At 41.0% G+C, this 26,962-nt stretch overlaps 1 protein-coding gene across 7 annotated transcripts in view; it reads left to right on the top strand.

The window, feature by feature from the left end:
• BNC2 (basonuclin 2) overlaps positions 1–26,962 on the top strand; it is a 429,751-nt gene that overhangs the window by 384,281 nt on the left and 18,508 nt on the right. For 4 of the 7 annotated variants that reach the window (XM_032634765.1, XM_032634764.1, XM_032634762.1 and 1 more), the window contains 2 exons: positions 17,872–19,841; positions 20,273–20,338. In XM_032634765.1, the coding sequence (XP_032490656.1) occupies positions 17,872–19,841; positions 20,273–20,338 (2,036 nt within the window). The remainder of the gene's footprint in view (positions 1–17,871; positions 19,842–20,272; positions 20,339–26,962) is intronic. The other 3 variants (XM_032634758.1, XM_032634759.1, XM_032634763.1) reach the window with 1 other exon arrangement.

The raw sequence follows: 26,962 nt of genomic DNA, 5'->3' as shown, positions 1-26,962 counted from the left end.
TCCATTTTGAATTTATTTTCGTGTATGGTGTTAGGGAATGTTCTAACTTCATTCCTTTACATGTAGCTGTCCAGTTTTCCCAGCACCACTTATTGAAGAAACCATCTTTTCTCCATTATATAGTCTTGCCTCCTGTGTTGTAGATTAATTGACCATAGGCTTGTTTCTGGGCTTTCTGTCCTGTTCCATTGATCTATATTTCTGGTTTTGTGCCAGTACCATGCTGTTTTGATGAATGTAGTTTTGTAGTATAGTCTGAAGTAAGGGAACCGGATTCCTCCAGCTCCATTTTTCTTTCTTAGGATTGCTTTGACTACTCGGGGTCTTTTGTGTTTCCATACAAATTAAAATTTTTTTTCAATAAAATTAGAAATGAAAGCCTTTTATATTTTTAACTTAGACTAGCTGTAAAGGCCTTCTGTAATATTCTTTTTTAATACATTTCATGTTAATTCATCCACGTCCATTTTCTGTGCTTTTTTTTCTCCCTATTCTTTGCATTTTATTTTTGGTACACAACTAGAGTTCCCTATTAAGAATTCAATTGATATATTCAAAATTGACTACTCCAATCTCTACTTTCATATACCTAGGTATTAATTTTCTCTTTGCCATTTTAGTTTTACCAAATCTTAATAAAAGAGACTTTTCTCCTACTCCTTTCCTCTACCGTATCTGCTCATGCTGATATTCCTCGAACCCTGGCCAGAATGCAAGTACTTACTATTTCAATTAAATTATTTTAAATGTTCTAATAATTCAGTTTTAACATTGAGTAATTCATTGTTGGCCACAAGTGGAAGTTGTTTCTAGTCTGTCAAGTTTTAAATGTATATTCATATTCTGTATTTGCATTTTTGAGCTCTCTTTCCAATACTTAGTTCCTCATCCCTAAATTTCTCTTTTTTTCCCCTCCTAGCTCACTTTCCTATGACAGTCACTCTTTTCCTGTATTGTCATTCCCTTTTGCATTTTAGAAAATTTAAGTTTTTATCCCCAAACCTGTAAATAATCTGGTGATAAAGTGAACTCAGAAGCATAGGCCCAACCAAGGTCTCAAAATATCTTGAGAAAAGTGAATTTTTTACTTCCATTGGAAAATATTCATATTTTTATTTCTTAAGTACATAGTAGAAAACTTCTGGATATCTGCCTTTGCGTGTGTGATTGCCTAACCAGGTGTTGGACAACTTAGGTTTTGGACTCATACTGACTATTTTAGATAGCTAGTAAGCATCTGTCTGAAGATAGTGGGTTTATAGAAATGACAAGTGGTCACTTGTCAACAGAAATGAATTAAGTATAAAGCCAACATAATTTGTTTAAAATTTGCAAGGCATAACCCTGGTTGCTATAGGGGTATAAAGTTGAGTGTCCTGGAGCCTTTATACTCAAGGGTCTGGTTACACTGTAAGGGATTATCCGAGATTGCGCGTTACTCATATATTGTAAGATGGAATATGGTAAAAAAAAAAAAAAAAAAAAAAATCACATGAAAAGCAGATGGGAATTCTGGATAGATCACAGGATTTATGATAGAAGTAATCGTTGAAAAGAGGGCCTTGGGTGATAATGGGCCCCCAGAAAATTGGTGACAGCCTTCCAAAGTGGAAGGGACGGAATAAACAAAAATGTGGTGTGGTGAGCAAGTGTCGTGTGTTCACTGACAGCTGACTTGTCCAGTTCCAATGGCAGAGTGTGCACAAGAGAAGGAAGACTTAAGAGCTAGATTTAGGGCAGTTCTTGAATACCAGCGGGAAGAATTTATGCTTAAATCATTTAGCAGAGGGGAGCCACTGAAGTTTAGTTTGGAGGGAGAGGTTGTAATGTGACCAGAGGTGAACTTTAGCGAAAGCAACTTGACATCAGAATGTAGTCAAAATGTAAGTGAGATGAAAAGAATAAATGGGAAGAATGAGGAATGATTAAAATAATCCAGTTAGGAAGTAATGTGGGACATTACTTAAGCTTGTGAGGATAGGTATTAAAGAGACAGGTATGTGACTGGACAACTGAGTCATCCAACCCTGGATTTCAGTTCAGAGAGAACAGTGGGAAAAGAGAAAACAGGAAAGGCCCTGATGTGGAGGCTTGCATGGGGGCGACAAACAGGAGTGCCTTCTGTGCAAGGCATTTCAGTGTAGTCCTAGACTCAGATCGCTGGTTGGAACTCTGGCTCCAGAAATTACTAGCTTTATGACCTTAGGCAAATTAATGAACTTTGATGTGCCTCAATTTCTCCATCTGTAAAGCGGATTTGGTAATAGTACCTCAAACCTGATTTGAGTGTAGATGAGCATAATACATATATGTTAACTAGATTCCCCCCCGACTCATTTTAAGGGCTCAACAAAGTGTAGGTATTATGATTTTTCTTTAACCCTCAGAACTCTAGCAGGTAGCTATTTTTACCCATTTCATATGTGAGAAAACCAAGCCCAGAGACTACAGTTGACCCTTGAACTCTAGTATACTGACTACAGTTGACCCACAGGTTTGAACTGTGTGGGTCCACTTACACTTGGATTTTTTTCAATAGTAAATACAACAGTCCTACATATTCCAGAGTTTGTTGAATCCTCAGATGTGGAGCCACGGATACAGAGGAACCAAACCTCCTATATGGAGGGCTACCTACAAGTTATACACCAATTTTCGACTGTTCAGAAGGTCAGCGCCCCTAACCCCATTGTTCAAGGGTCAACTGTGTATTATTTAAAGCAGTCTCAGAGCCTGAAAATAACATTTTCACTTAAAAAAAAAAAAATTGGCCTCCATGCCTTTGTGTGTTTCAGATTTTGTTTTGTTTTCAGAATTCAGAGGACAGTTCTTGAGCAGCTGGGTCTACAAGGCAGAATCGCTAAAGAAACCCTCAGACTTGACGTTTTCCTTAGAAAAGTGATAGAGCAGATGCAGGCCAGAGATGAGAAAGAGCAGGATCGATGGGGAGAGCCTATGAGGATTCAGGAATTAATAAGTGTGAAGTTATTTTCCACAGATAAAATGAAGGAAGGAAGGATGTGCGTGCACACGCGTCTCTAACTGTGGTGGTTTGTCATTTATGTGTCTAAATTAAACTGATTTAATGCATGTCTTCACTCTGTAGGCAGATATACAATGCTGACCATGTGCAGGACGCTGTTGCATTTGCTTTCTAGTTTCTTGTATACCAGGATTTAACTTTGATCCCCAAAAATGACCAACATAAATGTAATGTCATACCAAAAGCATTTTTCAAGAGCATTAGATAATTTTCCGGTACTTGCAGAGAGAGAGAGAGAAAAAAAATATATACATATATACACACACACACACATATACATATATATACACACACATATACATATATACACACACACACATATATGTACACATACACACATATGTATACACACACATATACATATATACACACATACACATATATATGTACACATATACACACATATGTATACACACACATATATATACACACACATATATACACACACACACATATACATATATGGCTAAAGCTGATGTTCTCAACTTTTTCTCACCCCCAGCACACTCGTAATGAAGCTGCCTCCCTGCACCAGTGATCTTGGGGAATCACTTCCCATTTGTGTTGGATACCTTCCTGATGGTCAGCAGGGGAGTCCAGTCCAGGGGGAAGTGGCTTCCAGCTAGGGCTGGTGTGGGGTAGAGAGTCCCAGTTGATTGGAATCTACTCACACCCAGGGCATGGCAGTAGAATGGAGTGGACGTTCTCCCTCCTGAGTCAAGAATCATTACGCCAGGAGAAAAGGGATAGTATTGTGGGGAAAGCACTAGACCAGGTCATGGGGGCTGGATGGATTATCTCAAGTTAGCTCCTCACACTTTAGCTTCCTGAACTTGGGCAAGATACTTATTTGTTAATTTTCTCATCTGTAAAATTAAAAAGTGGCATTAGATGACTTCTAAGTTTCCTCCCAACTCCTGCATTCATGGTATTAATGAATTCATTCAGTACTGATTCATGTTGGCAGTGGGGATATAAAGTACAATAGTCCTGTGATAAAGAGACACACATGACATAGAAGTATAAGCAGTTTGCTGGAGGGTCAGGTAATTCTTGCTGGGAGTGGGGAGAAGGAAGGAAAAGGGTACCATGTCAGAGAGAGGTTCATTTAAGTTGGGTCTCGAAGGATGGGAAGGATGGTGTCAGGAGCAGAGGGTTCAGAAGTAGGTGAGATTTTGCTGAACTTGGTATTTATGGCAAGAAGCTCTTTGTAGCTGGAGCTTCAGAGGTCTTGGCAGGAGATGGTGTAGGAAAGGTAGGCTGGGTTTGTATTGAGGGGACTGCAAATGCCAGGTAAGGATATTTATTATTTATTCTGTTCACAGTAGGAAGCCCCTCAGGGTTTGTTAGGAAGAGGAGTAAAATATTGTCAGTCTCAGTTTTTGGAAATTGGATAAAAGTCTGTAAAGAGTGGATTAAAGTGAACAGGGAAATCCTATTTGTTTTCTTAATGGCTGTCTTCATCCAGATTCCTTTGGGCACTTATATGGATCCTTCCAGGACTGTCTCCCTTTCTATAACTGGCACTGACTTCCCAAACTCAAGAAAGTACTGTTTGTACTCATCTTCTCTGAGGTGACACCAGGAGCTTATCTCCCCTAAATGCACACCATCTCCGCCTTCCCCAACGGAGCAGAGTGGCTGCACCATTAGCAAGGTTTAAAAAAAAAAAAAAAAAAAGGGCAAGAAAATCCAATGTTAAAAGAAAAAGAAAATTAATGATTTAGAAAGCCACCTTCCAAAAAAGGAAGAAGGAAATCCACTTTTCCTCAGTTCTATATCCATAGGTAGCTTAGATAGTTTTTAAAAAATCAGGAAAAATTTAACCCCTTAGTGGTTGTCACACTGAAGTCAGTCTTAACTGGTGTAACTGATGTAACTCTTAACTTTGGCTTAACACACTAAAAGCAAAGAACATCGTATGGCGCTTTCATTTTTGCCTGCAGCACTTGCTTGGTTGAAGCTGCATTGACTGAACTCAGAACAGACACTAAGATCAGTCCTGGGGATCAGAGGGAGCCCTAGGGGTTTGCTTGGGCTCCACGAGGCCCCTGGGCCGGGCCGTCAACTCTGGCTTTCTTGTTTTCCTTTTCTCCTGCAGCTTTTTCTTCCAGCCTGTTCAGTGAGTGCCCCAGGAGGTACTGTGTATGCGTGTGTGCATGCTTCCACCAAATAGCTTTATCATCAGTGCTGCGGGCCCTCCCTTACACACTTGTGGCTGTCATAAGGCAATTTGATGCAAGCTTTCTACACGCCCAACTAGTTAAGAGTTGAAAGCTGTCCTGCAGATGGGCGCAGCCCCGTTACTTATGCTTGCCAGTTGTCAGCCACCTTGGTGTCATTTAAATGGAGGCATTTTGAATGTTTCTCATTTCACAATGTTTTAAGATACTCATTAAATGGCAGTCATCTCAGGAAGCCAGATATTTCTGCCTGTTCTCATTGCAAACATTTGTTCACCTGATAATCTGTGGAATCACAGATTTCTGGTTAAAAACAAATTCTTCCAGATCCTTCGCAGTGGACTCAATCTGCCTTACTTTTTTAAATTTAAAGATGTTCAGATTATCCTATCTTCCCTGTAAATTGTATCAGAGCAGATGTAGTTACCCTGATGCAGCAGTGGACTAAACTAATTTCATTGATGTAAACACAGTTAAACAATTTCCAATGCAACTTTGGAAACAGTGTTTGTGAACCTGTTTAAAAATAATGTTTAGAAATGTATCAATGAAATAGGCTTAGCCTGTGGCCTTTATTATATTATCTCTTCTCAATTACACAGTTGCTGTGTTTTATGTCTGGACTGGCTATAAGTAACCCCGCCCCCCTCAAAAAAAATTATTCTAGCTGAGGGGTGTGGCTTATCCCAAACCCATGAAATTTGATTTGGAATTGAAGACTCTTGGAAAATACTTCAAGAGTGACATAGGAATGATATGATGATGACATGATAGGAAATGTATTCAGGAGGTTGGGCTGGCCTTTCTATTTCTGTTCTCACCCTTTTTTTCTTTGGCCTCCACTGCTCTTCACCTTCCACTCACCTCCCCCCTCCACATCAGTGCCATTGTTGTGACTTCACTATAAATTCCAAGCTATCTGCCTTGAAATATAACAGAAAACATTAAATACGTTTTTACTAATTGTGCTCTGCTAAAATCACAGTTCAAGCACTGTGCCGAAGCTGCTTTTTTTTTTTTTTTAATTTCAGAAGCAGTATTTAAGTGATGACATGCAGTAATTTGTTCATTCTCCTGTCAGTATAATTTACAAGGCAATGGCAGATAAACATAGCAATACAAGATTCATTTACGGTGACACAATGGCAGATACACAGAGCAGAACCCTGCCTATGAGATAAAGTGGACTGAGTGACTTATGCAGTAATTAGGGGATAATTGTCATTAACCTCACAAACAGTAGTTTACCCATATTGTTTAAAAGGCTCCAGGATGCGTAATGACAAGGTAATCTGTCAAAGCGCTAGGGGGAAATATTAATAAGATTTGTGCAAGCCTGGATAGAAAATATGCAGAAAGCGTCCACATTAAGCTAATTGGTGGATGAATATACACTTGTAAAAGTGCTTCTAATGGCACGTTTGCTGCTCTCCAAATGACTACCGTTAATGTCGAGAAGTGAGCTGCTTCGAAAGTCAGGACTGCTGGGACAAGAGGGTATTAAGGCATACAGGCGCGGTTATTACCTTGTGCTCCGTAATGCACGCTTTCCCCTCCTCTATTTTGGATTTCTGAGTTTGGGCTTATAGTAACGTATGTTGATTATTTACTCTGCTTTTTCCGGTTTTGATCTCTGTTTCTTCAGTCAGCCACCAACCCCCAAATCACCTCTATTTCGCGACCAAATAAAACGTACAATAGCTACACCGATAGCTGCTTAGAAATACATAGAAACTCAAACTGATGACGCGTACGTACATTTATAATCACGCACACACGTGTGAGGGTGCCTCTTATAGGAACACGTTTAATCTGAGCCATCAAAGGAAAGTATATCCATCAACAGCCTTGTGTACGTGTTACAAGTAATAATGTGTTGTTCCCTGATGAATGCTAAAGCACGAAATTAATCTTTGTGTTCTACTGCCATTCTTATACCCAGAGAAGAACAAAGTTAAATCTCAATATATCTCTCTGTTCAATCACACACCCCGTCCTGTGTGCGTTTTATCGGATGCTGCTTAGTGAGTGTTCAGTTCCTTTCTACCCCTGCTCCCTCACATCCTAATGAATACGTTAAAGTTCCTCAGGGTGGTTCAGTCAGTTTCAGTTGTGGAGTGATTCAAAGTATAATACGTGAGCCAGAATCGGCCATTCAAGCTTTGGAAGCTGGGATAACGTACCAGGATTGAGGATCTCGGTTGCACAGACAGCCTTCAGACAGAGACTGAAGGTTGCGGCCCTTACCTAATGTTGAAAATCACCTTCGTCGTGAAAAAAAGAAAGAAAAAAAAAAAATTGCACCCGTGTTTGCTGTTTTTCAGACATTATAGGAGGAAAAAAGCCCATCAGGAAATGCCAGGGTCTCTGGCAGTTGTGTTTAGATACGTAAAGCCCCAGCACAGACGCCTAGATAGACGGAAGCTTTCTGCAGACTCGGTGGCAGAATGTCGGTTGTGGAAAGAAAGGTAAACTGGAAGATGTAGAGCTCAAAGCAAAAATGCTAGCAACGGCTCTGGTGAGTGTTGTTTATTGCAAAGTAAGCAGATTTATAGCTGTCCAAGGACTCAGGTTTTATCTGTATGTCTGAGGGGAGAAGAAAACAAGACCACTTGCAGGGCCCATCCTTCTCCTTCCTCCCGTTTCTAGTGTTTTCTGTGAGGATTTCAAACTGTTCCTTTGTTGTCCTGAACCATAAAATGATTTACCCCCTAGCATCTCAATGGTGATCATCTCCAAAATAACCTGTGTGTATTTAAAAGGTTTAATTGAGGGGGTGGGTTTTATATACAAATACTGCTGTTTCCTGGAACTGCAGAGATCGCTGGAAATCTACAGATATTTACTTATATAGCTTTATGGAGGTATAACGTTTATTTTGCAGTGGTTGAGCCTCAAGTTTTACAGAATTTTCACAAACCCTACTGATGGGATGATTTGGGGGAGGGGGGCGCTTCCCAAGGCCTCGAAGGAACTTCTTGAGCAGTTTCCCTAGTTTTCAAGTGAAGTTTTCACTTGAACTGATCATTAAATTGACCAGGAGTAAACATTAATCCAGAAGAATTAGTACCTCTAATCACATCACCGATAAGAAGCATCAAAGGAAGCATCCAGAGTATATTAAGAGAACAATACAATAACCGGATGAGGGCATATTTTCAGTCATACACACAAATATTCTGAAAATAGGTTTTACGTACACAAGTGGGTCAAAAGGGAAATTTTTAGTTTAGGGTTTGAAACATTTTAATTGAAATGTCTTGTATGTCCAGATTCTAGGAATAAATAGTCAAATAAGGGAATTTGGGTTTAGGGAGGCTTAGAAAGTTTAGTAAAGTTTACTTTCTCTTACCTATACCGTGAGAAAACCGAAACTGGGTGTCGGTGATTTGACAGTCATACAGCTGGTCATTGACAAAGGAAGACTAGAATTCAGGTGTCATTCACCTATGTTCTTTATTTTCCTCTACGGTTGACTATGAGTAAGTTATATTAAGCATAATCAAAATTTGGAACTTGAAGATACAAATTCTGTTTTAGCCCATTAGTATAGGGTTAGATATTCTGTGCTTAGAGGCTCACAGGTAATTTTATATTAAAAGGTTGTTATGCTAGGAATGAAGATCAGCTGGATTTAAGATTTTCTATTTTGAAACTTACATGATTCCTAAGATAGTGTTATCAAATTTTTAAAATAAATAAATAATTTGTGGCTGCACCTGGTCTTAGTTGCGACACGCGGGATCTTTCGTTGCAGCGTGTGGACTCTTAGTTGCGGCATGCAGATCTAGTTCCCCGACCAGGGATCGAGCCCCGGCCCCCTGCATTGGGAGCCCGGAGTCTTACCCACTGCACCACCAGGGAAGTCCCTGTTATTAAATATTAAAATGTATGGTGTCTTTAAAAGTTTCTCAGGTTTGATTTACAATGGAGCTAGGTCATTTGAAAAATACCTTGGAATCTTTGAAATGCAGTTGTTGAAATGCATTGAAGAAAGTAATTTACTCCTCTGAAAATCTTTTAGATGGCAAAGCAAGGGAACTGCTTTATTTATTTGCAAACGAATACCCATAGAGGAAATGCATAGAGCCGGTTTTAAGCTAGACAAGCTAAAATTCCTGGGTACAGAGAAGAAGTCCTGACAGGCCTTTAATAGAGCTTAGCTGGAGTTTCTATGATTAAATGTATTGTAACCCCGGAGTGATCTATCATAATCACAGTTTTTAAAATAAAAATGCGGTACAGACCGTTACTGAGGGGAGAAGTGATAGTCCTCTCTGAATTAATTATATATACTCTTATCTGGTCCATAGTCAAGAACATTCTATAACAAAGTGAATTTTTTATCAAAAGTCAAACAATATGTTTTAAAAATCACAAGACCTATTTAAAACTAGTGCCCTGGCATTTTGATGTTATCTTGGTTAGAGGTGATCATTTGGGGAGGTTGTATTGTTCAACTTATCAATAATTTTTTTCCTCTAAAATATATCTTCACTAAAAAAATAGATTCAAATATGGATCAAAAAAAGAAATGACAGAAATTTATATACTGAAAAATCTATCAAAGCCACACCTCAAAATCACATAAAATTACCATGTTGCTTTTTCCTTCCGTTCCCAACTGCAGTCAAGGGCCATTCCCTTCAAACTTCCAGTGTCATCCAAGAAGCATTCCTTAACTTTGTACTTTTTTTTTTGCAAGTAATTTGATATGCCTTACCTTAGTATACTACCGTTCTTCACTGTGGAGCATTTTTAATCTTATAATAAGACTGATTTATGATGTTTCGTGCAGTGACCCCCGGACGGTAGTCTTTTTGTGCAGGTCCATGTTTGTGTACACGTACATGTACATGATAAGTAACTTTTAGTTGATCCCTATGTGCAAACAGTATTTATAGAGAGGACACCTCAGTGTTAGCAAGGACTAGTAAGATTCTCATCTTGACAGAAACTTCTTCAATGCAAAGTTTTCTGCGAGCTCTATCATTTTAACCAGTGGTGGATATTCCTATAGAGTTCATTTCTCCTTGTGGGGGGGGGGGGGGGCGGAAAAAGAGGAATTGGGAAGGTATTTCAAGCAAGTTCTTTATAATCTGGGCGTACTGAATTTAGCACCAGCTTTTGTAGTCACAGCCAGCCAATATATACGTAGCTCTGATGTCCACACACTCATTTCCTGACGACGATGGGCTTGGGTTTATGAGGGAAGCATATTTGTTTTCCAAAAGGGATAAATGTGCATAAATGTTAACAAAGTCCAGTCTTGATTTTTCTTTGGAAGTTTTCCTTTCTGTCTGTGCCACACTCCGTTGATTCTTTCTCATGGGACACCTGTGTCCTAGAGAAAGCAAGAGGATTGGCAGAGGAGGCAAGAATGGACTGGTCAACATTGTATTTTGAAGGTAAAGTGATGCTCTTCAGAAAGTCTGCAAAACACAAATTTCCAAATCGTGGAAATCGAGTAGGGTTTTCATTACCCAAAACAAATGTTGATTTTTTTTTTTTTTTATCAAGTCTAATTTGAACCATTTGGTGCAATCATGGTATAAATGAGTATGCTTCACTCTGCCTACAGATATTACAGTGGTTTCAGCTGGCCTGGAAACATTAGGCTGAAACACTGGGAAAGCACCATCACCTAAAAGAACTCTGTGTGAATAAAGAAGAGTGTAATTTTGTTTACTTACACAAGCAGACTGCTCCAGTGTACACTGTATATGCTAGTGGCGCATCTTAGTCAGTGCCCTCCCGGAAATATGTGTTTAAATGTAAATTTGCTAAAACAAATAAGCATGCCAAGTTGTTTTCCCACATAATTTCAAGTGTTTCTCAGAAATTATCACAATATTGCTTTAAAAATTTCCCTGAGTGCTTCCCAGAATCTGTTATCTTCAATAAGAATTTTTTGGTTTCACCATTTTTATTCATCTCCCCTTCTCGCCTGCTTACACACACACATACACACAGGCACACAAACTTTGACCCGTACACACTTCAGATTGCCAAGTCGTATAAATTAGAGCAATAAATATGATCTAACCAAAAACGGGAAAAAAATAGCTCTGATGCGAGTGGAGAGCGCCCACACCAGTTAAACTGTTTGGCTGAAGAGACGAGGTTTAAAAGTAACTTGACTTTAGAAAGACAGTTTAAAATTGAAATAGCTGCTTGTTACATATGGACCCACGTGAGTTCCAAAACAGGTCACTAGTGGGGGAATGGGAGAGACGAGGACTGAAAGTTTTATGACTCCTATAAGCTTTTTTCTTTAAAACTGTAGGTAGTGCTTTCAGTCATCATAGCCAACCCTATCCAACTCTCAGGTGGTGTCCGTGAGCTCTCCATTTACAGCCCCCCATATGAAGCTGACGGAGTGCCCCTGTTCATAACATCTGAGATAATAGTCTGAGCCCATCACTTGCTCCTGAAGTCACCCAGCAGTTAAATGTTATATTTCCTAATTTCTGGGTCACTTCCTTGACACATATCCACCCAACCAAGAGGCCAGCACAAAGGCACAGGTGAAGGTGAGCTATGGTGAATTACCCAACTGACTGCCCTTCATCAGCTTCTTCCAGAGTGTTTGACAAGACGTGTGTGCATGGTACGTGCCTGCCACGTGTCAATATTAGCTCCGTAGAGGAGCAACCTCCGATTTTGATGACTACGCACCCCTTTCGTAAAAATGCCTGCGCTTGCGCCCCAGTATATGTAAAGCTGTTTCTCAATTAGTAATATTAGCAAAAAATTGTCTTTGTAGGTTAAAAAATAAACAGAAATTCTCATGTTTACTCCTCACGTTAGTGGATTGTTGTGTACCCCCCTACGGATAGGACAGAATGGGGAGGAAGGCATGTGTCTCTGTTTTTCTGGTCACAACAGAATGAAGGAAACAAGAAGATGGCCTATATACATGTATAAATAGGGAAAGTTGTGAATGTTGAGTCGTGAGATTTCATGCACTTTTCATGGTTTAATGTTTTCAGTCAACTTCACTGAGGTATACTTTCCATGCAAAAAAATCTACCAATTTTACACGTACAATCGATACAGTCGTATACGCATCAGCACAGTCATGATGTAGAACGTTACCGTCACTCCCCAGAGTTCCTTTCTGTTCTTCTGCGGTCAGTCCCTTTCTGCCACCCTCAGCCCCTGGCAACTAGTGATCTCCTTTCTGTTCTTATAGTCTTACTTTTCCAAAATGATTCCTCTGACTGGCTTGGTAGTGTCTGTAGCCTTTTAGGTCTGACTTCTTTCATTCTTAAGGTTATGCTTCTCTCAATAGTTTATTCCTCGTCATTGCCCAGTAGTTAGTATTCCTTTGTGCAGATCTCCCACGATTCGTTTACCCTTAAGACTTAAACATCTAGAAAGCCTGGCAACATTTATGTTTCAAGTTTTGCATAGCATGGTTTCATCAGTTTTTAACTCAGCAATTACAGCTCAGTTTTACCTGATACGAGTGCCAAGCTGGACAGGCTTGAAGTTTGGTCATTTCTCTACCTTCTACTCAACCACATTTCTCTTGCCTTGATATCCGAATTCATCCTGAAGGAGAAAGGATAGAAAATTCCAATGGGAAACTGGTCATGAAAATAAGTTGCCAGTATGGTTAGGGTGGAATAATTCCTTAAGATAGTACACTGCAAATGTAGGCATGAAATCAAAAACTCCATCTCATAAACCTGATTTTGTTTTAGGTGGTCCACAGTTCATTAAAAGCTTTAAAATTAGATCAAAGGGGAAACGTTTTTAGTCTTTAGCTAATCGTTTTTGGATTTTTTCTTTAAATTGTGCCTTAAATTTGACTGACAAGAAGTTCATTAAATAGAGTAGAAGATTAAACTATTCTGCACCTGTCTTTGAGACTTAAACTATTGGCTGATTTCTTAATAATTAGAATACTGCTAGAGCAAAGAAGCCCTAGATCTCTGCTACGTTCAGTGTTCCTCTCTCATTTCCACGCATGGAAAGAAAGGCGGTGTTTCCCTCCGTGCTCTGGCATGCCAGTGGCCTGCTGTGAACACAGATGGGTTCCTTCTTGGGCCGGGGATTCTCTGGGCTTGAGGTCACCTGACAGTCTAATGATCCCAAAGCCTCTTATCTGGTCTCTCTTCAGTCTCTTTACATCTTTCCTTCTCTACTCTCCCTTTCCCTCAAATAAGAAAAACCAGTCGTATTTGACTTTGGTTTTAAAACTATGCATCCTATAAGGTGCTTTGATATGAAGGAAGGGCTCAAATAAAACCACTGAAACCATGATCATTGATCCTACTGCAAGAAAGATTTTAGAAAATCACTCTGGAGCCATGTAGAACTGGGTGCCAGATTTCTACTGAGTGATATAATCACCAGTCCAGTGAATAATAAAAGGAAGTCTTTTCATTTAAAATGCTTAGATGTAAATATTTTAAGTGCTGTATACTTTTTCTGAACCCAGTAAAACTGGTTGATAGGTCTGGATTATTTGGTGTTACTCGTCTTTTAATTAATAGGATAGCCAGTTATTGTCATAGGAAATCAATACTTATCCTAATACCTTGCATTTCACTTAACAGGGTAAATCTTATTATCCTCATTTCATAAATAATAATCCCCAATGCAGAGGGTTCAAGGTCACTGAACGCTGGTTACAAATGGGGAAGCCTAAAAGTAACTGACTCACCAACTACAAAATCGAACGGGAAGGACAAGACTCTAGTTACGCACTCTGATGTGATTTATCATTCATGCACGAGACCAGCATCCCGGTGTGAGTTGGTCAGTAGTCAGGATGTTCCTAGTGGCCTAACAGACTGAATTTCTGTTTGATTAATATTTATTCTGTGATAATACCTAATTCTCTTTATGGCTCTTAATTACTCTGGTAAAGTGTATTTGACATGATAAGGGGGCCTAGATTATAGATCTCTACTTCTCAAGCTATCTGTGAGGAAGGACCAGTTTCCCCCCCCCCCCCCCAATCAGTCTTAAGCCAACACTTAAGTTCAATAAAATAAAACTTACTTTGAAAAGAAGTGATCGTGCCTTTAGTTGTTACAGCAGTGTCCCGTTGTCCCGAAGGTTTCCAAATGGTTGCTCTCAATGACCTGCAGACTGGTTTTAGGAAAATAACAGCCCTCAGACTAGCCCTTTTTGAATAGCACGTGGACCACTCGTGGAAAGTCTTGTCTTAACAGAGGAGTCTTAAGCCACTGTTTGAGAATCACTGCACCACATCGTGCTAACTTCTGTCACAAGGATCTTCAGGAAAAAAGAACCTTGGCCTCTCTTTTTTCCCTTTGATGATTTCTAACTCCCTTCAACCGGTTTAATCCGAGGATATGCTAAAAGTGATGTTCATTTCTAGCGTTGAGGCTTTCAGACCCATTCTGTTGCATGAGAAAGTCAACTTTCTTTCTTGCTGCAGTTTCTCTATTTGTGAACGTGATGGTCTTAGATCATCTTGATGAATGATGGCTTCTTTGGAAAGAACTTTGGTGGCACTTCACATTGCCTGGATCCAGAGGTTACCCTGTCAGGAGGACTCCAGTTGGGAGTATGCAGTGTAGATATTTGTCCCGTCCCCAAGCACATTTGTTTACAAAGAGACTGTGTTGTCCTTCTGTGTAAATATAAATGGATGCTTCTGTTACCACGATAAACGAAGCTTCCCTTTTATCATTCAGGCTACCAGCGAAGTAGCCTGGACCTCTTCCACCAGAAGTAAGTGCTTTAACATAACAGTCTCCTTTTTAGTGGAGGCAGCCACTCAGGCCTAGAAAAGAGTCTGAAAGGCAGTAGATTTAGAAATAGCAGGCATTGTGGTGGCAGGCCAGGAGAAAAGAGAAACCATATGGGACTGCTGTGTACCGTTAGGGGAGGGAAGACCGGAGGGTGATTGGAAGGAGATGCCTCAGGTGGGTTTAAGCAGCTGCTATGGTTTCTAAGGCCTGTTTTAATGCCGGAGGCTGCCAGCTCTGTAAGTACGTTATCGATATGCAGATTTAGTTGCAGGCTACCTGGGAAGAACCTGAGGAAGAAATGGCTGTACCTTGCTCAGATTGGGTTTCCGTAGTGAAAGCCTCCATAAAAGAACAATCAAGAAAATGGATTTGATGGTTAAAAGACAAATAGTGTAGAAGAGGACATTACAGCGCTCTGGAGCCCAGCCTTGTTCAGGAGAGGCCCTGCTCCCTGTCATCACGGACTCAGTGTGCCCACCTGCAAAATGGCCTCATGGGTGACAGTCACTTACCTCAGCGAGCTTGGAGTCAGAATTTCTGGGTTCAAGTCCTGGACCCCAGTTAGCATCTTCGCAACCTTAAGCCATCTCACCTCCGGTGTCTCATCTGTTACACATTTGCTGAGCTCTGGAAGCTATTGTAACGCTCAAATGAGATAATCTCTGCAAAATCACAATGTATTTCTCTGCTTATTTACAACACCAACACTCTCCTTTACTTCCCTGCCCCAAAAAAGAATGGAAGGGAGACCCGTTGCTGTGAGCAATTAACTTTTTAAAAAATGGCTACTGCCCGACTCCAGGATCATCCAGGGTCACCGTGTGTGCACGTCATTTGTACGACTAATGTGAACAGACAGCTGTCTGAGGGTGTTTGATCTGAAGGCTAATTTCTCCTACAAGATGAGGGAGGGACATCTGTATTTGACTTTATGTAGGACTGGACACCCCCACACATAGAAAATGATAGAATGCTAGCCATGAGCCTTATAAGGAGTACCATGTAACTATTAGAGCTTCTTTTTTAAGTAATTTAAATAAATGACAAGTGTTGCCTTTTTATCAAATTTTAGGTGTCATGATTCAGACCATACGATTGTGGTCCAGAGGGAATTTCATGTTGCAAGGCTGAGTAGAACGGTCTACGAGAGAGAATTCTCCATTGCAAAAATACTGCAGTTCCCTTTATCCTGTTTCCCCTAACGTAGCATCTTACGTGAGCATAGGACGGTTGTTGAAACCAAGAAATTAGGATTGATACCATGCTGCTAACTGATCTAGAGACTTTATTGCAAATTTACCAGTTTTCCCACTAGTGTTCTTTTTCTGGTCTAGGATCCCTAGAATCTCACATTTATTTGTCCTGTCTTCTTAGTCTCCTCCGATCCGTAACCAATCTTAGGTCTTTGAGTTTTTAAAAATCTTTCCCGACATTTACACGTTGACGAATACTTGCGACCGTTTTGCAGGATGCCTTTTAGTTTTGGTTTATCTGATGTTTTCTCATAATTAGATTGAGGTATAAATTTTTGGGCAAGCATGCCACGGAAGCAGCCGTGTGCCCTTCTCAGTATAAATGTATACACGTATGTATCTATCTCACACAAGGTCCGTGATGTTCCTCATCACCGGGTAATGTTTCTTGGACAACTTGGTTAGGGTGGTGTCTGCTAGGTTTCTCCATTATAATGTTATGAGTTTCCTCTTTGTAATTAATAAGGCTCTTGTCTTGTTGTTTAAGACGATTTTATGCTTCTGTAAGGTGACAGTCAAGGGTTGGAGCAAGTGCTGTTCACAGAGGGTTGCCCAGTATCCTGTACTGGTGGGAAGAAGCTGTGCCCTAGAAGATGACGGAGTCATTATTTAAGTGTTTGAACAGATTTTTCTCAATCCACACCGAAATGGATTGCCTGACATTATACTGCAGGATTTTTAAGTCCGACCTCCAGGCGTATCTCATAGTTACTAGCAAAAATGAAAGTGTGAAATGCTTTTTAATGTATATTTAACAACACATAGTCTGGTGATTACTGATGTGTATTCTCTGTGGACTCCCTCTGCTATCAGAGGAGAACGTTGAGAGACAACATTTTTACACATTTATTCTCTCTAAATCCATCACATGTTTACTTTCTAGATATGTATAGCTGTCATTTATAACAAGATCATAAAAAGTCAAATACGCTAAGTCTAACTCAAACTTTGAATCATAGGATTACAATCAATTTTCAGAAAAGTGCAATTACTGTTTTTCCTTACTCTACCTTATGAAATAGGCTACTGGTAAATGACACGAAAATATAGCCATTATAAAGGGGGGGAAATACAGCATAGCAATGGGGGTATGGGGGGTAATGCTACTTTGTTCATCCTTTTGATTCAGAAATTCACATAATAGCTCCTATTTAAAGGAATTTACATCATTGAACCCAGTGCTGTGCTCAAGAAATAAAATGTGAAAAATGTACTCAATTCCTTCCTATGGTGTCACTGTTTGATAAGGATTAAGGTACCTTTTTTTTTTTTTTTTTTTTTTTTTGGCGTACGCTGGGTTGCACAGCAAGAGTTCACATCTTGTACTAATATATGCTAAATACTTGCATAGTCTATAGGCCACTGTTGTTAAAGTAGCAGTAGTGTAGGCATTTTAGATCACAGAGCCCCGGTGGTCTACGTTTTGTTTGCTTTGACATTATTCAACTCAATGTTTCTCTAACTGTGACTCTAATGACTACATTGGCATGGCAGAAAAGTATGCTTTGTGGATCGACTTGTATTAACCGTGCTTGCATGTTGTTTTCTGCTCTCGGTGTTCCACGAGCAGACAGAGCACCTTCGGTTGCACTGAATAGTCATGCACAGTCAATAAGTTTTTGTGTTTGTCTTTGTCATTTCTTTGATGTGGCCTCCAGGATGCTGCCGGCAAGGTGCTGGACCGCTGGGCCATCATGTCTCGAGAAGAGGAAATCATCACCCTTCAGCAGTTTCTGCGGTTCGGAGAAACCAAATCCATTGTGGAGCTGATGGCCATTCAGGAGAAAGAGGGGCAGGCCGTAGCTGTACCGTCTTCAAAGACAGACTCAGACATCCGAACTTTCATTGAGAGTAATAATCGCACCAGGAGTCCCAGCCTCCTTGCCCATCTGGAGAACAGCAACCCTTCCAGCATTCATCACTTTGAAAACATCCCCAACAGCCTCGCCTTCCTGCTGCCATTCCAGTACATAAACCCGGTCTCAGCCCCGCTGCTAGGATTGCCTCCGAATGGGTTGCTGTTAGAGCAACCAGGACTGAGGCTGCGGGAGCCCAGCCTTTCGACCCAGAATGAATATAACGAGAGCAGTGAATCTGAAGTGTCTCCCACACCCTACAAGAACGACCAGACACCCAATAGAAACGCCCTGACCAGCATTACTAATGTGGAGCCCAAAACTGAGCCAGCCTGCGTGTCCCCCATTCAGAATTCCGCCCCGGTCAGTGATCTGTCCAAAACCGAACACCCAAAAAGCTCATTCCGGATCCACCGGATGAGAAGGATGGGGTCAGCGTCTAGGAAAGGAAGAGTGTTCTGTAACGCGTGTGGGAAGACGTTCTACGACAAAGGTACTCTCAAAATCCATTATAACGCTGTTCACCTGAAGATCAAACATCGGTGCACCATCGAAGGTTGCAACATGGTCTTTAGCTCCCTCCGAAGCCGTAACCGTCATAGTGCGAACCCTAACCCTCGCCTTCACATGCCTATGCTAAGGAATAACCGAGACAAAGATTTAATCCGGGCCACATCAGGGGCTGCCACCCCCGTCATAGCAAGTACAAAATCAAATCTCACACTCACAAGCCCTGGCCGGCCCCCAATGGGTTTTACCACTCCCCCACTAGACCCCGTCTTACAGAATCCTCTCCCTAGCCAGCTGGTGTTTTCTGGGCTAAAGACTGTCCAACCAGTTCCTCCGTTTTATAGAAGTTTACTCACTCCGGGGGAAATGGTGAGTCCTCCAACCTCCCTCCCGACCAGTCCCATCATTCCAACCAGTGGTACCATAGAGCAGCTCCCCCCATTACCCTCTGAGCCAGCAGCGCCAGTAGTGATGATGGCCACTCATGAGCCCAGTGCCGACCTGGCGCCCAAGAAGAAGCCCAGGAAGTCCAGCATGCCTGTGAAGATCGAGAAGGAAATTATTGACACTGCCGATGAGTTTGACGATGAAGACGACGACCCCAATGATGGCGGAGCTGTGGTCAACGATGGGAGCCATGACAATCACTGCCACTCGCAGGAGGAAATGAGTCCAGGCATGTCTGTGAAGGACTTTTCTAAGCACAGCAGGACCCGGTGCATTTCAAGGACTGAAATACGAAGGGCCGACAGCATGACTTCCGAGGACCAAGAACCTGAGCGGGACTACGAGAACGAGTCTGAGTCTTCGGAGCCCAAACTAGGTGAGGAATCCATGGAAGGGGATGAGCACATGCACGGCGAGGTGAGCGAGAAAGTCCTGGTGAACAGTGAGAGGCCGGACGAGAACCACAGTGAGCCCTCTCACCAGGACGTCATCAAGGTGAAGGAAGAGTTTACAGATCCCACTTACGACATGTTTTACATGAGCCAGTACGGACTGTACAACGGCGGGGGTGCCAGCATGGCAGCCCTGCACGAGAGTTTTACATCATCTCTGAATTACGGCAGCCCTCAAAAGTTCTCCCCGGAAGGTGATCTGTGTTCTAGCCCAGACCCCAAAATCTGTTATGTGTGCAAGAAGAGTTTCAAAAGCTCCTACAGCGTGAAGCTTCACTACAGGAACGTTCACTTGAAAGAGATGCACGTCTGCACGGTGGCTGGCTGCAATGCCGCCTTCCCCTCTCGCCGAAGCAGAGACAGGTCAGTAAATCTCCATTGGCTGCTCCTGCTGGGGGTGGAGGGTGCCAGTCATGGTGGACTTGAAACATTAAAAAAAATCCAGCTTAGATGTTTTTTGATGCGCTGTAAAGGTGGTCCACGGTGATCACGTGACCCCCAAGCTGCCGTGCTCGTGAAGGATTGTTGCAGTCGGTGCTTGTGATTAAGCATGCAGAGTCATATGCCATCTTCCCCAGTAATGCACGCCATTTTTCTCTGTGCTCTGTGTATGTGTGTATGTGTGTTTCCATGCATCTAGGTGTGAATAAGTTAACCATGTACACAGTTCCCTGCTTCCCCGTGAACCTTCACTTAGAAGCCGCAGCTTCTGTGATATATATTTCTGCTTTGCCATGTGGCTTTGTCATTAAATCAGTATATTATCTTCATACACACATATTTATCCAATATAGAAACAGAAATTTACGGATGGAAAGAACCATAGGTCCAGGACATCGAGACAGCCTGCATCTCCGTAGGTATAACCAGAAATGTTATCGTTCTTACATGAGTATTTAGTATGTCCTTGAATTCTTTAAGAGTCATAAAAATATCAGAAGAAAACGGGACCAAAGTAATTGTTGAGACGGGGCAGTGGTATGGTGATGTGGGTTACTTTAACTTTTTAACAATGTCTTGGAGCACATCTCGAAAATATAATCTGTCGTGGGAATTATGCACAGAAGGGGAGGCATGCACATACTTTGAGGATCAGTTAGAGTATATTATGTCCAGCCTTCAGATGACATCACACCTTAGCTATGTAGCTGCAGCTCTGAAACAGTTGGGCTTAAACAGAAGCAGCTGGTCCTAAACCTACAGTGGTCTTTTTCAGTCATCTTAAAGAAAATGTGATAGAAATGGAATGTGTCAAGGTGGTCAGTGGTGGGGTAACACAGTTGTCCTACCCTTGCGGAGATAAGCTTATGAACAGACCATTTACGTGATACACTGGCTCAACGAGAGTCACACAGTTAGTTCATCCCATCATATTGGATGTGGTTTTTGGTTTTCCGGTGCCTTTTAAAAATATTTTTGGAGAAAATTTTTTAACACGGTAAAAGTCAATATATGTAGAAGAAACAAAATGAATTAGGAGGTTTCCAAAGAGCCAGCACCCAAATTCTAGTGTTTATCAGTTGGGCAGAGGTCTCTGACAAAGTAACATAATAGAAGTACACTGAAAAGTAGTGATCTGTCGCTAGAATGCTCAGCTTTTTTTTAAAGTTCAATCTTTTCAAAAACGAACGTTAAAATAGATTTTCCTTTGTGCTAAAATATAAGCGGCCCAATGTATGAAAAGCAAAATCTCTGAGGAAAAACTAGGTGGCTTTCTTTGTACAACTCAAAACATGCTTTGAAGAGAAATCTCTCTTCTTAAAAATCCCCCCTCCCCCATTTACCTTGTTCTGTAAAAACGTTTTATGGTCACAAAGTTCTTTTCAGTTCCAGGTTATCATCGACAGCCCCAGAATACGGCAGATAAGATAGCTAGACTTTGAATAATAAAATATAATACTATACCCACCCCACCCCCCAAGTTTGTGAGCAATATTCATTCTTTTATGTTGGAAATAGTGCACTTGTGATAATGAGGTTAATGCATTGGATTTTTTTTTTTTAACAAAAATAAAAGACTCATGAAAACCTGCATAAAATATTTATGGAAATGGAGTGCTTGAAGGCAAGCCAAAATTTAAGCTTATTTGCATGAATTCCTATCACAGTTTTAGTTGGTTTGCTGAAACCACTGCAAGTCATGACACTGGAATAAATGGCTCTGGGACCAAAGGCTACAACACCCGAAGCTTGGTGCTTTCATTTATGTCAAGCCACTAGGAAACGCAAGCACTTGTGTTTTTATGTCCTAATGTATAAGGAGGTACTGTGGGGAGGGTGGTTTGTCTGAGGAAAAACATTTAGTGATTGAGTGATTGATAGCAGAAGAATATTTCAATCTCTAATTTTATTTTAAGGATTGAGAGTTTCATGAGTGACCAGCCATACAGAAGTTTAGACCAGTGCCTAGGATAACGAGGATATAGGATATTCTAGGTGAGAAGCATAATACAGATCTTCTCCCATGTATGTTCAGTCACAGAAGAGATTGCAAACCTCAGAAGACAGGTGATTACATTTCATATGGGTGAAATAGCACGTCATGCCTAATCTTTTCAATTCTGGAGTTTTGTCACACATGATAAAAAGCAAATTGAAAAAAAAATACTGTACAAGAAAGTCTTGATTCTCACATGAAATTTTGCTTTTCAAGAATCCGCAAATCTTTTGCCCTCAGGGTAAAAACATAGCAAAAACTCTTGATACTTTGACTTTTTTTTTTTTTTTTAAGGAGAGTGTTCATCCTTGTTGAGTCTATTACTTGAGTTAATATATGATGTGAATGTAACTACCACTGAACAAGCAAAAACAGTGATGCCACTGGGGTACCACCCTCCTCGTGCATCTCAGGAAACACAGTTGCGCTATCACTGTGCTCCTGTTTCAGCCCTTTATTGTCATTTCATCAACTAATAACGACCTGTAGTTTAATCTCCTTATTCACAAAGCCTCTTGCCTCACATCTTGAATCTACCCCTCAGACATATTATCTTCCTCTTTCTCTTCACTTGTACTGTGTCTGTCAGTCACAAGAACCCCAGGAATTTCGTGTCCCTGCTTTTGTCCTCTTCAATTCACTATGAAGCTAGGGTAAGTCTTCTTACCTTTCTCTGAGCCAACATACCTTCCCAAACAGAAAAATCCCCCTTTGCCTTTAATCCTGCCGTGTCCTCGCCCATTTCTCTCCTCGCCCCAGAGTCTCGACTCATCCATCCTGGACTCCACAACATCTTCCTTGTGCAAATAAAGCATTAGAAGGCATTCCGAGTGGGGGCCGAAGTGTGCAAGGCTACCGGGTTTCTGGGATGCCCGTGATAAAACTAACAGAATGACCCTCTTCCTTCTGTCTACGAAAGCAGCCTTCTTGTCTTTGGGCTTAGAACACCTTACAGGAGAGAGAAACAGGTCTTCTTGCACGTCTTCCAAGATGGTTATACACGAGGGAGTTGCGTGTTTGGTCTCAGATAGGCTGTTAGTAGGATGGAGGTAGAAAGATGTTAAATGCTGTGTTTTAGATTTGACGGCTAGGTAGCAGAGATTTCCGAGTCTTCGCTTATGGTCTTTCTAGGTTTTTATAAGATCCGATTGAAGGCTTTTTGAAAAGCAAGAATATTCTTTGTGTAAAGTCACAAAAAGGGAGACGAGAGAGAGAGAGAGAGAGTGGGGCACAAGCAAGGCTTGTGAGGGCTGAGGAGTCCAAGCGCAGTGTCAGAGGTGTCCTCTTCTATACAGCTGTGAATGAGCGTGAGTTTAATAAATCAGAAAGCAAAGAGGACCATTCCACACTAATGACCAAGAGCAAGCTAATATACCCAGACTCCAATTCATCTGGTCGCTAGGTGGTTGTTAGGGTAATTTTTACTCCAGGTTCTGGAAGTAAAATGTAAATTATTTTCCCGTAAAGAACTATAGAACTATAAGGCAGCGGCTGAAGTATTTACGTGCATACTGATAACCGTGTGTGGTGTTACACCTGACAGTCTCGAAACACCCTTACTTCTTTCTTGTTCGTCCCTTGATTTTTCTGCCGAGATGCTGTTCTGTCAGGGAACGGGAAAGCCGACCCTGGGTTTTGAAGTAAACATATGAAAATACTCCCTGGGAAGAAGAAATTCCAACTGGCCTAGAACCTCCAGTCTTCATAAAGGACATTTTCTTGAAGATAGTGTCATAGAATTGGCTGGGCCTGGCTTCCTTTGGTCATTTCTCATCCTCTGTCATGTTTTTTGATGCCCAGGAGGGCTGAGTGGCCATGGATCAACCCCATTTATAAATTACATTTGGTTTTTATTCAGAAAAATAAAAACCCTTCTGTCGTCTTCCCCCAAATTCCTTATCATTTGCTAATATGATAAAAGTCTATTTAACGCCAATCACTACAACAGACATAAATAGATTTTACACTGGCAGCTATAACGAAGACGTCGTCCACAGAAACGAGATGGTCTGCATCTTTGTTCCTCTCTTCCTCTGAGAATAGTGGCCACTAATTGCCACAGTTTGTCTTGAACTTTATCAGAAGGGTCAGCACATACGGTTGATCTTCAAGGTGTAGGAAAGGCGATTCAGCCCCATGAATAGATTTAAAAACAAAATAATATTTGGTCAGGGTGATTTATAAATAAGTATGAGGCAACCGTTGGTGCCAAGGGTGAACCTTCTCTTTGATTGCTAGTTAAATCTGTCCAGATTTGAACATGTAAACTCCTTCATTTGTATGGAATAAGACATCTGTATTTGGTTTATTAAAACCTGCTGATGTCTCCAGAACTAAATGTGTTCCTCTGTAGGCCTCTGGGTAGCTGTACCTAAAGAGCAGAGATGTATAGTTGTTGCTTGTCTGATTACCTGACTTCCAGCCCTGTACAGGTGTGCAGGAGTAAATTAACATGAGCTACCTCTGATGAGCCACTGCATACGTTAACAGCAGAGGTTGAAGATGCGAAAACATGCTGCCTGCCTCCTGTTAGCACCTTCTCAGCAGCGACATCCATTTTTCCCATCATTCTCTGTGTTTGGAAACTTAGAGAACTTTTCTAAAGAGAGATTCTCAGTAAATACACATGATTTCACCAGGCAAGACCTCCAAGAAATGAGCCACTTAGCACCAACTGAAGACAACTATTAGTATATGTGCCCTAATATAATTAGCTGTCAAATAAAGCGTGTTAATCCTCTCCAAGTACAAGAAGAGAACATGTTAAGGCATCAGCCCTTTCGTTTCCTATATTTTTGCCATTCAAACTGCAGCTCTCCTTTACCAGAATTCTTTTAAAAGGTGAAGTTGTGCCGGTCCTCTGACTTTTAAAGGAAGAGGGTTTTTTTTTTTTTTTTTTTCTTCTCCCCTGTTACTCTGTTTGGTTCCGCAATACAGCCAGGAGATCAGTAGGTCCTTTGTACTTCTCTCCATTACTTTCCATCAAAGGCAAACAGACAAAATAAATCCCCCTTCTGAATAATTGCTAGTTGTGCCCTCCTCAACCGAAACTTTGGTAGTAAGATAAACTTCGGTGTCATTCCTGTCTCTGGGCTTCTTTTTATATCCTGGGAGAAGAGCAATGAGCAAAACAGTCTCCTTGTATCATGGGGAGAGACTCTGTCAAGCCTACAGTGAGCCTCGGATCTTCCTAATGACCTCCTGCTGGCCCAGCTGGATGTAAGACAAGCTCATTTAAGCCTCTGCTGACCTTTCACTCCTCCAGTCCAAGAACTACACCAGTCACTTCCACCAAACTGCCTACAAGATAGACAGCAAAGCTTAATGGCAGGCAAAGGACTTTCTCTCCATGATACAAAGAAATTTTTACAAATTTCTATCGATGGGAGTAACATTCAATCTCTCGTGGCTACGTAACTTCCTCTGCACAAACGTGATGCTTCTATAATACCCTTTATCCTCATCTTCCCTCAAAGGGAACAAGCTACTGCTCTGGCCAGTGCAAACTCGACAATTCAGGCAAAAACAGCATTTAGAGCAGAATGCACATACCGAATGCACAGGTGGTAATTTTCATGATAGCACCACTTTGAAAGGGTCATCTTCCTGATTTCCGTCTCCCTTGGGTCCACCACCGTCTACCCGGTCCTCTGATAGACTTTCTCTGGGTGTGATTCTTTCTCATCATCATTCATTTGAAATATTTGTTTTTCTAGATAGCCTTTTCTTTTTTAAAAAACACATAGGCCGTTTCTCACCTGGAAGCAGGTTATAAGACTTCACACATATATTAGTATATGCTTGTGTCAGTCCTGGGGAGATGGGCTCTCTCTTAAGGTGAGAGGCTTCTGCCAGCTCTCTCTTGCTGTGAATGATCATTTTTGTTGTTGTTCTCGTGCTAAGAAGAACACAGACTTTGCTTCCTCTGTTGAAACTTCATAGCGAAGGCTGGGCTAGAAGGCATTTCTTTTTTAAAAAAGCCTTCTCAGAAATAATTTAATGTTTTTGCCGTAAGACTCCCACAAGCTTCAAATAAATGAACGTGGCAGAATATAAAAGGAGTTTACGCTTGCCAAAAAATTACAATGTCATAAAAAAGGGATTTACTAACTTTTAATTCTTCGGTGCCAAGATGTGTGTACGCGTGCACGTGTGAGAGAGAAGCAAGCTGAGAAGGAGGAGAAAAGAATGCTTTTCAGGAAAGGACAATTTTTTTCTTCAGTTATTTAACATAAAAGTACGCTTAAAAAAATACCTAGATTTTATGTCCTAATGCTAGCTGCTTGAATTAAAACAGGAGCTGTAAATTCCTGGTAAAAAGCTGGTATGCCTGAAGTGTTAGTGATCTTAACTCTAGTACTTTATGGAGTTTATTACTTCTTTTACTAACTAGGGGGAAGAATGTCACCTACTTCTAGTTTAATTCTTTTTCTTGCTCGCTCTAATTATTTTGACTTCACCTCAGGAGAAAGGAGCCAAGTGCTTCTACCCGAACATACGTAAGTGGCGCAATTTTGCTATTGCATATGTCAGTCGGAATTATTACTAGCTATTCGAAAATGATGCTAACATTCTCATCTAAATGCATCCACATAATGTATATGTGTGTTTATACGTAAACACCCACATAAATAAGAATATCAAAAGACAGATCATCCTTAATTGCCAGAATAGACATGTTCATCTTAGAAAGTGATGTATGAAGTTACGTCAGCACATGGATGGGGAGGAAGATTTTTTTCAGTCAAAGGAGACAGATTTGGGCAATGAGAACAACAGACCTTCAAAAGCAAGCCTCCTGGGTCTGACGGCCAGCTGAGGGGAGCCGCTCTCACTCTGCAGCCTTTTTAGTCTGCTGTGTCACTGAGGGGGCACTGGGGGGTCAGTCCGCTCACTAGTAATTGTGTTTTACAGACTTCTAAAGCAATTGGCTCAGTCAGTCCCAATTCAATAAAAGTGGAGAGCAAGAGAGAGAGCACTTTTGTTCTATTTTTTACTTGAAATTATTTCATTCAGCAGTCTGTCTTTTTTATTACCAGGACTTGAC

This window comes from Phocoena sinus, chromosome 6, assembly GCF_008692025.1.
Source record: "Phocoena sinus isolate mPhoSin1 chromosome 6, mPhoSin1.pri, whole genome shotgun sequence".
Taxonomy (NCBI): Eukaryota; Metazoa; Chordata; class Mammalia; order Artiodactyla; family Phocoenidae; genus Phocoena; species Phocoena sinus.
The sequence above is the reverse complement of the archived record's forward strand: the minus strand, read 5'-3'. Positions and strand labels throughout refer to the sequence as shown.